This window comes from Oculina patagonica, chromosome 11, assembly GCF_052425735.1.
Source record: "Oculina patagonica isolate OP01 chromosome 11, crgOcupat, whole genome shotgun sequence".
Taxonomy (NCBI): domain Eukaryota; kingdom Metazoa; phylum Cnidaria; class Anthozoa; order Scleractinia; family Oculinidae; genus Oculina; species Oculina patagonica.
In genome coordinates this window covers 11,332,284-11,345,708 of record NC_135768.1, presented here as the reverse complement: position 1 = coordinate 11,345,708, position 13,425 = coordinate 11,332,284, and the positions used below count along the sequence as shown (strand labels likewise).

The window sequence follows — 13,425 nt, the reverse complement described above, 5'->3', positions numbered from 1 at the left end:
TTTTTGCGCCCTTGTGTTTCTCACTGAATCACTATAGAGTGTAAAGAAGATATGACGTCATATAAGGCGTACGCGTACTGTAGAGGATATTTCACTTAAGAGCAAGCCTCAACCAACCGAACAGTGGAAAGCTGTTGTCGAAAGGTATGCGATCATGTCGGCTTTAACTTTTGAGTGATTTTGAGGCTTATAATTTTCAAGTCAAGGATTTTGATTTCCGTAGAACCTACCAGAAATTAATAAGCGAGTACGAGGAAAGCTTGCAGTCGAAGCAGACGCTTTGATTCATTCAGCTATTTTCGTCTTGCTTCCTGCATGGAAAATGTTTTAGATAAAATTTATAAAGAGATATATAAAAACCCAGTTGAATATACAGATTTAGGTTTGCATATTTAATCTACGGGGGCTACATACGAGGACTGTCAATAAAAAATCTTAAGGATTGTTCAAAAATGATGTTCGTCACGTATATTTATACAATGGCGCTCTAGTATCATATATCATAGACAACTATTTAAAGCTCCTTATATGGGTGGGGTTGATGGTGGTGATGGGGGGGGGGGGGGGAGGGACTTAATACAGAGATGCTCCGCCCCTTGGTACAAACTTGCCATCTCATTTTTTTATGATATATACGACAGCAATAAAAGAGCGTCATATCTGGAATAATAAGAACCACGATTTCTAAGTTGCTTCATTTCAGGCGACACTTACACTGGGTAAGAATAAATAAAAGTTAAGCGACATTTAGTCAAGATAAATTCACTGTCTCGCCAACTGACGCAAAACTTATTCACTAGGACGTGAAATATTTAACAGTTAATTTTCAAAGAACGTTTTGAATTCCTAGCGGACCTCTGGCGGACCGAAGGGTCGCCAAGCGGAGCCCCATATTCACAGAACCCATGCATTCCCTTCTTCAGGGCCAGTGGATGGTTTGCGGGCGCGTACGTATACCTACGACGTTGACCGAAATGGTTGACCAAATAAAACGGTCGGTTCGCCTTCATTATTTTTCATATTCGCCATCCATTGCATGGTCAATTGACAGCTGTCAAAGCGGGGTACCCGCTGAACAGTATCACATGACCATATCGAGGGCTCAAGTAGAGAGTTAATTGAGCTGATCACGTGTTTTTTGAAGCTAGCCTGGTAATGGTTTTTCCATTGTCCCGCGGGCTGAAGTCCTATTTTTCTTCATTTCTATGGTCATTAAATTCAGGTTTAAACAAAAGGCACAATAAATAACCGGGGAGCTCAGCTTTTAGGCTTGGCTAAATCTATATATTAGAAGTTATGTAGCTTTTGTGTTTTAACCAGATCTTGCTTTCAAAAGGAAATGGGGGAAGAGAATAATGATAACTGTACAAAAACAAGAAAGAACAAAAGTAAGAAGCGTGTTTCCGGCCGGACTTGAACCGGCGACCTTCCGCGTGTGAGGCGGACGTGATAACCACTACACTACGGAAACAACAGTAGAAGTTGCTAAGCCATATAAAAATCTTATCCCGTTTTTTAGAACATTGAATGATTTTTCCTTTGTAAGCCGTTAATTCATGGTTTGAAACTTAATACGTTAGAGTCCGCAAAAGTGTACTGTATGTTGGACTCGACTAGGATGAACTGATGTGAAATAGTGTAGACCGTGCTGTACTGGAAAGCTGACTGAAGAGGGCAAAAGAAGATTGGACTGCACTGGATTGTTGTATAACCCTCGTACGTACAATCAATTTCATATCCCCACCGTGGTACAAGGGGAAGTGGATGGACCCCACCCCCCTCTTCCCACCTACGGCTATCCTTCTTTATGCTATCTCTACAAGATGACATAATTTTTCTAGGCTGTAACGTCATATTAGGGCACACGACGTCATTAGAATTGTAATTATTACGTTGCTATGGGCAACGCAAAAAATCATGGACACATAGTTGACATATCCCAATTTCCGCAAAGGGACGAATGAAAGCTACTGAGAGTTTCCGCATCATTACGGTGGGGGACTCCCCCTTGTAGGTCCGAGGGTACAGTCATTATCAGAACACTATTCACCCCGGGAGAGGGGGTTGGGGTTTATAACTCTGTTTTCTTTTAATATTTAGTCAAAAGACGCCAAACTCTCTCAGTTCATAAAAATGTTACTTGTCAACTTGGTATGGCATGTCATCATGACAGGCATGTATGTTTTCTCCAAATTTTACTTGTTCCTGTTTGAAATGTTTCACACTTTTGAGACTCTAACGCATTCCGTTAGAAACCATGAAATAACGGATTTTCTAGGAAGCGAATTAGATTTTAATATGACAGAAACCATATAATGTGGTTTCCGTAGTGTAGTGGTTATCACGTCCGCCTCACACGCGGAAGGTCGCAGATTCAAGTCCGGGCCGGAAGCACGATTTTTATCATTTCTATCTTTTGGCTTTCTTATTTTATTCGCTGTTTTCACCCTTCCCATAATACACCTTGTTTACCCTCTCAATTTGGTACTCTCCCAAATTACCTATACGGGTATGTGCCGCCCAACGGGGTTGGTGATTTTGGGCTCCCCATCTAGTACGGGTTTATCCATTTTAGAGACGATTCCTAGAACGGGGTACGATATTTTGAACGCACGAAAGTTCAAATTAACAGCAGCCGAAACGGAGTGATAAAAAATTGATGTGTTTCTAGAACGGGGTATCATTTTCGATGTAAATTCTTTCTAAAACGCGGTGCTACTTCGGACACCCGGGCGGCACATAGCCACCCAAAACATACCTGAGTACCCGCGGGATGTTTTCTCGGGCTCAATATTAACATAATTATAATATTGAGGCATTATCACAGTCTGTTATCATACCAGCCACCAGGGGGAAATAACAAATCAATTGTCTTCAATACTATATGGTGCAAGAGGGGTGATTATAAAAATTTAATAAACATTACCAAAGAGTTCTAGCATTCAGTACAAACTTTAAATTCTCACAAACAAGTATTAGCAAATAGCCCTTTTATTTGCATTATGAGATTACAAGAGTATTTGTGCTTTTGAATTTCTAAATTTGCTCTACATAAGCACTCGTTGAATCCTTACCGAATGTTAACAGTTTTCTTATTAGTCGTCATAAAGCAAACAAATTCGTAAGGGATAGGGGCTTGGACGGCTGTCCTCGGATCAACAATCCTATCTCCATTCCCGTCTCTGTCAGTGGCTGGGTTCTCTCCAGGTTTGTGAGACCAATGTCCGTTATTATCCAACCGATAAAAATGATAATCTTGATCAAATGGAAGACTTTTATCAGTACCTGTGAAAAGAATTAGTATCGGTAATCGCGTGGGGCCGAGTAAAATTAAGGATTAATATCATGCGTATCGGAAGTTCCCCCTACTCGAGCAATTTCTGCAACTTCTGAAAAAACAAGTGATATTTATCCTTAATTTTGCGAGTAAACATGCGATTACTTGTTTATGACATAGACGGCAAAATGTTCGGAAATTCTTCAAGGTGCGAAGGTAAATTTAGCCGGCGGAACGAATGTTCCTTTCAAGATCAAAAACGCGACTTTTCAGACTTTTAAGCTTCCAGGTAAATGGTACGGGTCAATATCGAGCACGCTTCCAGGCTCGCTCCTTCGGCGCTCGAGTACGTTCGTGTTATTGGAAAACGGTCAGCATTTTTTCTGGATCCGCGCCTGTAAAACCACACAGAAAAACAATAACATCGAGCAAACTTTTTCGTTTAGAACAGGACAACGTTGACAGTTGAGCTTATGCCGTGAGTGTTTGCTTAAATCATAATGTAAGTCGTGAAATGAAAAAAGAAAACAAGCGTACGCTTAATTGAGCTTAACGAGGTAAGTAAAACGTAATTTCATTTAGCTGTTTGCAAGTTTCAATCTTTCCGTTGCGAGCATTTTGACATGTCAGTCCTCAGCCAGACATTGATAACATCAAACGACAAGTCCAAACAAACTTGTACATGTAGAGGGATTTCTTCTCTTTGTTTTTAAAGTACGGCCATCTTCTCTGTCTGAACTAACTCTGTATAAAATCTGTACTCTGGGTTGCATGAGATGAAGCCGTATTTGACAAAAACGAAACAAAGAAGTCATTTGGCGGCCGTGCATGTCGAACTTCGCTGCAAACTCGCCAAGTGTCTAGCTGATATTCAAGAGATTCTCTGAGCCTAAGGCGAATAAATATATAATTTTTAGAGGTGAAAGTTAAGAACTGCAAAACAACGAAAGAAAACATGGAATAGCAAACACAAGTGTTGGCTGGCATAAATGTAAACCAGTTTTATACATCGATTACGAATCAATTCACACACATGTTTAATAGGCAATAAAACAAATAAAAGAAAACCTATATGGACAATTGTGCTTATTATCTTGAAACGAGTAGCTCTGGTCGAGAGAGAATAAAATTTCGCTCAATCGATCTGACACAGTTTGTCATAGCCGCGTGATCATGATCTACAAAACCACTGTTTACTATCTCTTAATGCCTTAAAGACCATTTTTTGAAGATCTTTTAGGTCCAAAGGCCTTGGTAATCATGTCTTACAATTCTCAGCTTTTTGAATATCCGGACTTGGAGTGATTTCTTTCGAATGAACGGAAAATTCATTCAAAATGTTTAGGTGCGTGGCTTGAAATGCTATATTTACCTCTCGCGGGGTGAATAAAGCGAGCTTCTCGACCAATCAGAATATCCGATTCTTATATTCTCCACTGGAAATTATACTAAAAGGACTAATAGCTGTTACAAAATCATCATTGCGCATCTATGCCGTGCGCACTGTGCTTGAGCAAATCAAGATGGTGTTCTGTACATGATTTGTATTTCTAACGTCAACTTCTCACATTTCTAGGCGAGAACTTTAATTTCTTCTTAGGTTTAAGCTTCAAAGCCCCCCGAGCCAAATCCCATATACCACTGGAATAATTGATCCCTAATGGTGTCTGCAAATTTGTGACCCTCTGCACACATGTGGTTTGTGACATCTAATTCACAGAAGGAATTTAAAGAAATAAACAAACTTTATACCGTACCATTATAAAGAAAAAGAGCCACCAGGTGTCTTGGTCCAGCTGGGGCGCACATGTGTTTCTGTGCTTCCAAAAGAGTTAAACCGTCAGCCTGTGTGGAAAGTTTGAGATTCTCGATAGTAAGCACGTCAGGAAGCGGAACACCTGCCGCTTTTCCAGGCTGCGCAAAGGTATCAGTTATCTTGTCATTGGCGTAGTTGTAGCAGTTGTTCTCTTCAAGATGTTTGGGATCGTTCCATTTGGTAGGTTTGTACCATGGTGCAAAGCGTTTACTTGCATCTTCATCTACAGCTTTCACTTTACCACTTTGGATTTCTTTTTTAACACTGTTGTAAACAGTTTTTGATATCCAGTGATCAGGAATGGTCTGGAGTAATAGCAGTTGTAAACTCTTTGTTTCTGGGCCCACAATCAATACCTTCGGTTGCTTATTTCCGTTTTTCACCTCCTGCACTTGAAATCCCGTGTAGCCAAGCTTGGAAGGCGCGTTTTCTGTTTTGTAGGTCGTCGCACCGCGCAGTTTTTCTTTTATTTCCAGGTACTTTGGGTTATCCCGTGTAATCAGCCACTCTGGGTTGTGAGCACCAGAAAATATCTTCAAATCTACAATGAAGCGGTCTGTGCCAGGAATATAAAATATTAATTCATTATATGTCCTACGCGTTTATTTTTACTAGATTCTGGGAAACTTAATAGCGATAAAATAAGGTGATGGATGACAGAGTACTCGTGATTAAAATAACTTTTTTTATAGCTATTCGTTACCTGGAGTTATGACTGTTACAGTTTCCATGGGACGCATCATCGTTTTGTCCTATTGGGATACAAGGGTGAAAAAGGATTAAATAGTTGTCTTAGGGACTTAGATAATTATTATACAGTTGAATATATAGTTATTGAGGCTTTGAGTTATCGGGATTCAAATGTACATAGAAAAAAGATCCGAAAACTGGCCTATATAGTTTCGTTCAGAAAGTGAAAACATATTTTCGTAATAAATTTGGCTTAGCCCCGTTAACAGAATGTAGATGACTGCTCTTCTCCAACATCAACACTGTCAATCTTTCTAGGTTCTACGAATCTGGCGAAGAACAACTAACTGTGAGGACCCGTCACAGCATCACCATCCATCACCTTCACCATCCGAGCTTTAGTTACAGTTATCCGTTTCTGCCTTTAGTTTGCGATTTTGACTTGTTGTCCTCTTTCAAGTTTTTAAGTTGTTAAGGGCGCGTTCGTTTGGGATCAATCCGGAATAAGAATAATTGGAATAATGCGAGTTAGCGTTCGTTTGGCTGCTCTTTCTATTCCAGAATACTTGGATTTCCATTCCGGTTATTCTGATCAGAATAGCCGGAATATATCCCGGAATACATTCTTAATATTTCAGAATATTCCCAAACGAACGCGCCCTAAATTTCTGTTGTTAAATTTGTAGCAATGCCACAACACTTTGTCGATCAAAAAGATCGCTGCTGGTCTCTAGGACACATCTGCTAATGCAATACCAGGCAGTGAATTAAAATTTTCGAATCATGTCAAATTTGTATTAATTTATATATAAGTGCATGTGAGCAAATATAACATTATTAGCCTAGAACTTTTAAAACTGTTTTCATCCCAGTATTGCTAATCCTGAGCAAATTACTCCATACAAAACAGAAAACGCATAAGTATAAGCTTAACTTAATGTAATACTGAAGACTAACACTTCGATATTTTAAAACGTACGAAGCTGTAGGATGCGATTACTTACTAGAAGTGGCATCTGAAACAGAGCTAACTTTTGAAACTTTCTAAAAACTTTCAAAGATTTATTTTTTTTAGTATCGCTTACCATAAGCACGTCCTTGAACACAAAAGAAAAGGAAAGCCACAGTAAACGGAAACGGTACATTCGCGCCATAGTCACCTCAGGCATAAAATTCCAACTGTTTTTTTTTACTCCACAGCCAAGGCAAAATGCGCCTAGTTAGCAGATACTTTGCTTTTTCAGATCATAAATGCTGGCTTGCTTTCCCAGCTTCTGGTGGTCGATAAGATTCTAAGACATGAACCTATCACTGGTGATCTTGTTCGTACAGAGCAGAAAAATGTTATCGCTTGACTAGTTAGTCCTTGAATAAGAATTAGTGATGAAAAAGAGAAGCTCATTTCACTTAACGTATGACTGAGAAATTTCTTGAATAGAAATTAATTTGAACTGATGAGCAATGGTGGAATATGTTACGAATGGTACCCTGAACAAAACTCATCAGTAAAGTTTCATGGATTAACGTTTAGAGTTCTTACACAGCAACTAAAATCACATTCTTGAAATGCTTAATTACGAAATTTGTTAACAAAGTCTTAAGACCATGAAAAAGAAATTGAATAAAAAATTCTAACAAAACTCCCAAATAAAAAGGAAAAGGACGAAGAGTTAAAAGGAACTGAGAGAAAGGGAGTCACATGCTTTGTTTGATGTTACACAGACAAATCATACTTGGATCTCCTTTTTTTAGTGACAAAAGTTTTAACTGACAAACCATGTGTTGATCTCATCATTCTTATTGACAACTGACAGTTGGCTCCAAATTTCAACTGACAAATCTCAAAACAGAAAAAATAGAGTTATTGTTAAATAAAATGTGGCGACTGAAATGATTTTCACATGAGACTGGTGTGTTATTTTAGCTCATTCATATAAGACTAGACATTTATTGTTGAAAAGGTTTTTGTGAATTGTGGCATAGACCCAAATATATCAGCCATTTGTTATATAATTTACAAACTGCGGCGTGAGCTAGTAACTGCTTTTAATTTATACTTTAAAAATTTGTACTATAACAATGACAAACGTTTCTCCTAAACGCAAAAATAAATCATATAGTACTAGACTTAGCATTCGATATTAACTTAGTGCGATAAGACCAACATTCCCATATTTTACAAAAGGGAATAAAACAAAGGATCGGACTATTTAGAAATAGAATCAAAAACTTGAAAATACCTTTAAATATTTGTTTTTAAATCAGTATCGCTTACCATAAGAACGTCCTTGAATACAAAAGAAAAGGAAAGCCACAGTAAACGGAAAGTACAATCGAGCCATAGCCATCTCAGGTATCTAAGAGAGCTTAGCCGCTAGAAATTCAAACTTCGTCTTTCTCCACAGCCAAGTCAAAATGCGTGTAGTTTTCAGATACTTTTCTTGCTAATAAATGAGATGAGGTTCGCATTTTCAGGTGGCCGTTAAGGGATTAACATTTTCAGACATAAACATATTACTCGGTGATATGGTTCGTACAGAGCAGAAAAATATCATCACTTGACTAGTTAGTCCTTGAGTAAGAATATTAAAGTGATGAAAAAAGCCTCGTTTCACTGGGCGTATGACTAAGAAATTTCTTGAATACAAATGGATGTGAAACGCAACGCAACCGTTAAGCAATTTTGGGCAATGGTGTCGATCTTACACATCCAAACTAGATTGCGAAAAGTTCCCTGAACAAACTTCACCAGCAACAGATTAACGTTTAGAGTTCATATACAGGAACTAAAATCATATCATAGTTTTTAAATGCGTATTTACGTAATTTCTAACACGAACCCTCTTATAACATTAAAAAGGTTCACATCGCTAGTTCGATGTGACAACAAGTTCAATGGGAGAAAAGGGGTAAGGGGTGATGTGCTCGAGTTGCCAAAAGGAATCATGCAGGGTATCACAGGTTAACATTCGCTTGAAAAATAATGGCCGGAACGTATCAAAACTCGAACGAAACTTGGCAACTTGCTTGAGCAAATTTCAATTGAATTTTCAAGTAACTAGAGCACACTTCTATATATATATAATATATATTGGAACATTGCACCACAACAACAAAGCATCGAGGAAAAGAACATCCGGTTTGGTAACCTTATCTCGTTCCCAGATCTCCTGAGGATTACCGTTAACTGAACCTCAATTCCATACTAGAAAAAGGGTTTGTTCAAAATAGAATCTCACTACTAAAATTAATACTTTTTGTAGAAACTCCAGATTTTTTATGGGACTCTAGGTTTTCCTTTATCGGGGGGTTGCCAGGTCTGCAGAATAATTATAAAAAGTGCTGAAAAGTATTTGGAACAAGGGGACTAACCTTTCGACATGTGTGAAGTTCTCTCTCAACATAGGCTCCACTTAAGATTTTCTATTTCCTCCTTAGCTTGAAGTAATCTAAAAAGAATAATAAAATAAGCAGCCATGACATTCAAGTATTTATAGTATACCATTATTATCCTCTCTTGTTCTTACTCATTAATTATGCCGCTCATTGTCGGGCGTGGATAAGATATGGAAATAGATTGGGGAAGATTGTTGATTGGGGTAAGAAAGCACTAAAGCTGTGTATTACGTCGCCGACTGAGGGGAGGTGGGAGGGTCGTAAATTCGCCCAGACTTACCGGCTTGTGAATCTCTTTCGAAATGCCCCGAGACCAAGCAAAGAGATCTTTAAATTTGGCGATTGTGCACATGGTGATTAAGTATTACACAACGCAACTATCTATAAACAAACGGGGTTACGTAATCCACACACTAATGAATTCCGCAACATAATTAACTTGTAACAGTTACAGTGCAATAAAAGAACGTTTTGTTGCTGTGAAAATGTATGCCTTCGTCTCTGTGCCGAAAAAACATGTCTCCGTGACTTTTTGTTTAATACGGTACCCCGATAATACGGACACTTTTGCTTGTCCCCTTGGTGTCCGTATTAACGGGGTTCCACTGTATTTCTTAATTTCGTGCGGCAAACATTCGTAAGAAATTAAGAAATATAAGGGGAAACTTTTAACAGATGCTAGATGCCAAGGAATTCAACCTTTATTGGTGCTTACATTGGTTATATCCCCCGAACATTTTACATTGTTATATGTAAGTTTTGTTTGTTGTTTTTCTTCTCCCCCTCTGTTCACTCTTTTTTTATTTGTAGATTTATATATGTTCATCTCGCCTGTTCGAAAAAAAGTCTTGCATTCTGATCTGTTGTTCGTTTGTAAGCTATAGCCTGTGTACAACCGAGGCGGCTGTACTGGGCTGGTAAACTAAAGACTAACCTCATGACCCTGCTTGGGTAAAACTTTAGTTAGTTTATATTGGCTGCGGTCATATTTACAACGTAACTAAAGTTTTACTATAGTTAGTTTCAAGTTACATGACGTCATATCTAACTGAAGTTAGTGCTTTTGGTCGACTTTGCGGTCACACCAATGCAGTTAACTACTGCTAGTTCTGATAAGCCTTTGAGTAATTTTTAGATCTAGTTTTTATCTCTCAACTCCTTCTCTCTGCATGTTATATAGCGCAATGATACTTCCATACCTTAATTACTGTAATTTAGTCTGGGGTTCAACTTATAAAACTAATCTTCAAAGAATTGTAATTTTGCAAAAAAAACGTGTGATTAGGATGGTGAACAAGTCCTACTATAAAGCCCATACCGAACCTATTTTCAAGAAGCTTAACTTGCTTAAATTTCAAGATATTCATTTAATGCTCTTGGGTCAGTTTATGTTCTCGTTTAAAAACGCTACTCTCCCTCAAAAATTTGAGAATATATTCACAATCAACAATCAAATCCATCGTTATAATACAAGGCATGAAAACTCCTTTCGTCTACCATTATGTAGAACAAATATCCGACAATTCTCCGTATTCTTTCAAGGTCCTAAATTTTTTAATTCACTTCCACCTGAAATTTCGGGCTCTTCATCACTGGCATCTTTTAAAAGAAAACTTAAAGCATATATTATTGATAACTATTAACTCCGTCTTCTATCAAGTCTTGTCTTTACTTCAGTACCTGAACTAGTCATCTGTTTTTCTTGTGAGGGAACCTAAGCTTACAAGCCCCGTGGTTTTTTATTAGGTTCCCTCGCCATTTTGTTTCTAATCTTATATTATATTGTAGTCCTGTATATTAATTATTATCTTGTATATTGATTTTGTATTATCTATTTTTTCATAATTATATTTTTTGTTTGTGTGGCAAAATAAATAAATGAAATGAAAAATGAAAAATGAAAATTAGTTCATGACAGCCCATGTTGTTGATCCGTTAAATGTAAAAAAAAAGTTGACTGGCAAAGGCTGTGTCTAGTTGCTCCTCTATTTTTTTAACTTTATTTGTACGGCAACTTCGTAGACGCCAAAGAATTCAAACTTTATTTTTACTTACATTGGTTATATGTTATTTTTTCGCATTTGTTTTTCTTTTTTCTTCCTCGTTTCACGCTTTATTTTGCATATTTATGTTCATCTCGCACGTGCGAAAAGAATTGTCACATTCTGGCTGCGGTCACATCTGGGCTACTAGGGACTTTAAGATACCTGGACGGCTGACCTCGAGGACGGTAGAATTTCGCGAGGAGGACTGGGCTGATGTCGACGTTCTTGGCGGGAACTTCCAACGTTAAGAGCCGGCGTGTGTGAACGGAGGACGGCTTCGTTAGTGGATCAATAATTCCTTAGCCCAAAACATGCGAAGAAAAACATTTGGCGCTTTTAGCTCAAAGTGTGGGACCAGAAAGTACTATTTTCATTCACCGGGTACAAATTCCAAGTGAAATTTTTGTAGAAACACAAGCAAGAAAGTTCATAATTTCACGCACGTGGCTTCGCCATCAGCGTTTATGCAAAGCACAGCAAATATATTCGCAACCGCAAATAAAACTTGACTTCTAAACTTTTTATCAGTACCAAACCAAGAATACCATAAAGGACCACCTAACAAAGTAACAGAATTAAAAAATTAATGAGATTTTTAAACGAAATCATACAAAAAGCACTCCCGTTCACTGGTGGACGGCAAAACTCTATTTCTCACGTCCTCGACAACAGCTGGACGGAGCTGGACGGCAATGTGCGTGGAGCGGGCATGCGCAATATAGGCTACACGCGAAAAATTACTTCCGGTCAGCCGTCCTCGAGGTCAGCCGTCCAGGTATCTTAAAGTCCCTACTAACTAGAGTTAAGACGGGGATAACTGTAGTTAGCTATTCTCATTCATACTTATGACAGGGAATTCAGAAGTGCGTGGATTACATAACCCCTTTTGTTTATTTAGATAATTGCGTTAATTGCGTTGTGTAATACTTAATCACCACGTGCAAAAACGGAGACATGTTTTTTCGGCACAGAGACGAAGGCATACATTTTCACAGCAACAAAACGTTCTTTAATTGCACTGTAACTGTTACAAGTTAATTATGTTGCGGAATTCATTAGTGTGTGGATTACGTAACCCCCTTTGGTTATAGATAGTTGCGTTGTGTAATACTTAATCACCATGTGCACAATCGCCAAATTTAAAGATCTCTTAGCTTGGTTTCGGGGCATTTCGAAAGAGATTCACAAGCCGGTAAGTCTGGGCGAATTTACGACCCTCCCACCTCTCCTTCGGCGACGTCACACACAGCTTTACTGCTTTCTTACCCAGTTGCTCGTTGCCTCAGCCACAATCTATTCCTATATCTTATCCACGCCGGACAATGAGCGGCACAATTAATGAGTGAGAATGGTATACTATACATACTTGTCATGGCTGCTTATTTTATTATTCTTTTTAGATTACTTCAAGCTGAGGAGGAAATAGAAAATCTTAAATGGAGCATATGTTGAGAAAAGAACTTCACACATGTCGAAAGGTCAGTCTTCCTGTTCCAAATACTTTTCAGCACTTTTTATAATTATTCTGCAGACCTGGCAACCGCCCGATAAAGGAAAACCTACAGTAGTAAGATTCTATTTTGAACAAACCCCTTTTCCAGTATGGAATTGCTGGTTTGCAGCTGACGTCACAGCAGCCATGTTGGATGACAGGAACAAAGCGTTCTCCTCCGTTGGGAACTAAACTTTTTTATTATGCAAATTCTGCAGAAACATGTTTTATTGTTTTGTCATCCAACATGGCCGCCTTGTCACGTGGTTGCAAACCAAGAATTGAGATTGAGTTAACGGTAATCCTCAGGAGATCTGGGAACGAGATCAGGGCTTATACTTGGCCAAAAACTAAGAAAGAAAGTATTAGAATTTACAACTTTTAGTCCTCCACTGGAGCCATGGTTGTAAAGAATTCACTTACATGTTAAACGCACTAAATACTAAGTTATGTTTCATTAATAGGAGAAAGAAAGGCTTGTCAAACAAGTCGAAAGGCTCAAGGTTGTACTTCAGATCAAAGCCGATGAAGTGGCGGAGCTCAAAGCAAAGCTTGAAGCCGAAGTAAAAGGAAGACGAGAAGATCAAATTTATCATGAGCAGGTCAGTGAAAAATAATATTTTATGCAGAACGCTTCAAAGAACGAAGCATAACACAGTAGGCACTTTAGTGAGATGCAAAATAAGTGGCTAAGTATTCTGCAATCTAG

The 13,425-nt window shown here is 38.4% G+C and overlaps 1 protein-coding gene and 2 non-coding genes across 3 annotated transcripts; 1 reads left to right on the top strand and 2 right to left on the bottom strand.

The window, feature by feature from the left end:
* Positions 1-1,398: 1,398 nt before the first annotated feature.
* Trnav-cac (transfer RNA valine (anticodon CAC)) lies at positions 1,399-1,471 on the bottom strand. Its single transcript has one exon. It is a non-coding gene; the product is annotated as a tRNA-Val (tRNA).
* Positions 1,472-2,320: 849 nt separating this feature from the next.
* Positions 2,321-2,394, top strand: Trnav-cac (transfer RNA valine (anticodon CAC)). The gene has a single exon. It is a non-coding gene; the product is annotated as a tRNA-Val (tRNA).
* A 676-nt stretch (positions 2,395-3,070) lies between these two features.
* Positions 3,071-6,174, bottom strand: LOC144629636 (uncharacterized). Its single transcript, XM_078487868.1, has 3 exons — positions 6,132-6,174; positions 5,035-5,649; positions 3,071-3,285 (listed from the first exon to the last, which is right to left on the bottom strand). Exons 1-3 carry the CDS (start codon positions 6,172-6,174, stop codon positions 3,071-3,073), a joined length of 873 nt encoding a protein of 290 aa, XP_078343994.1.
* Positions 6,175-13,425: the final 7,251 nt, after the last annotated feature.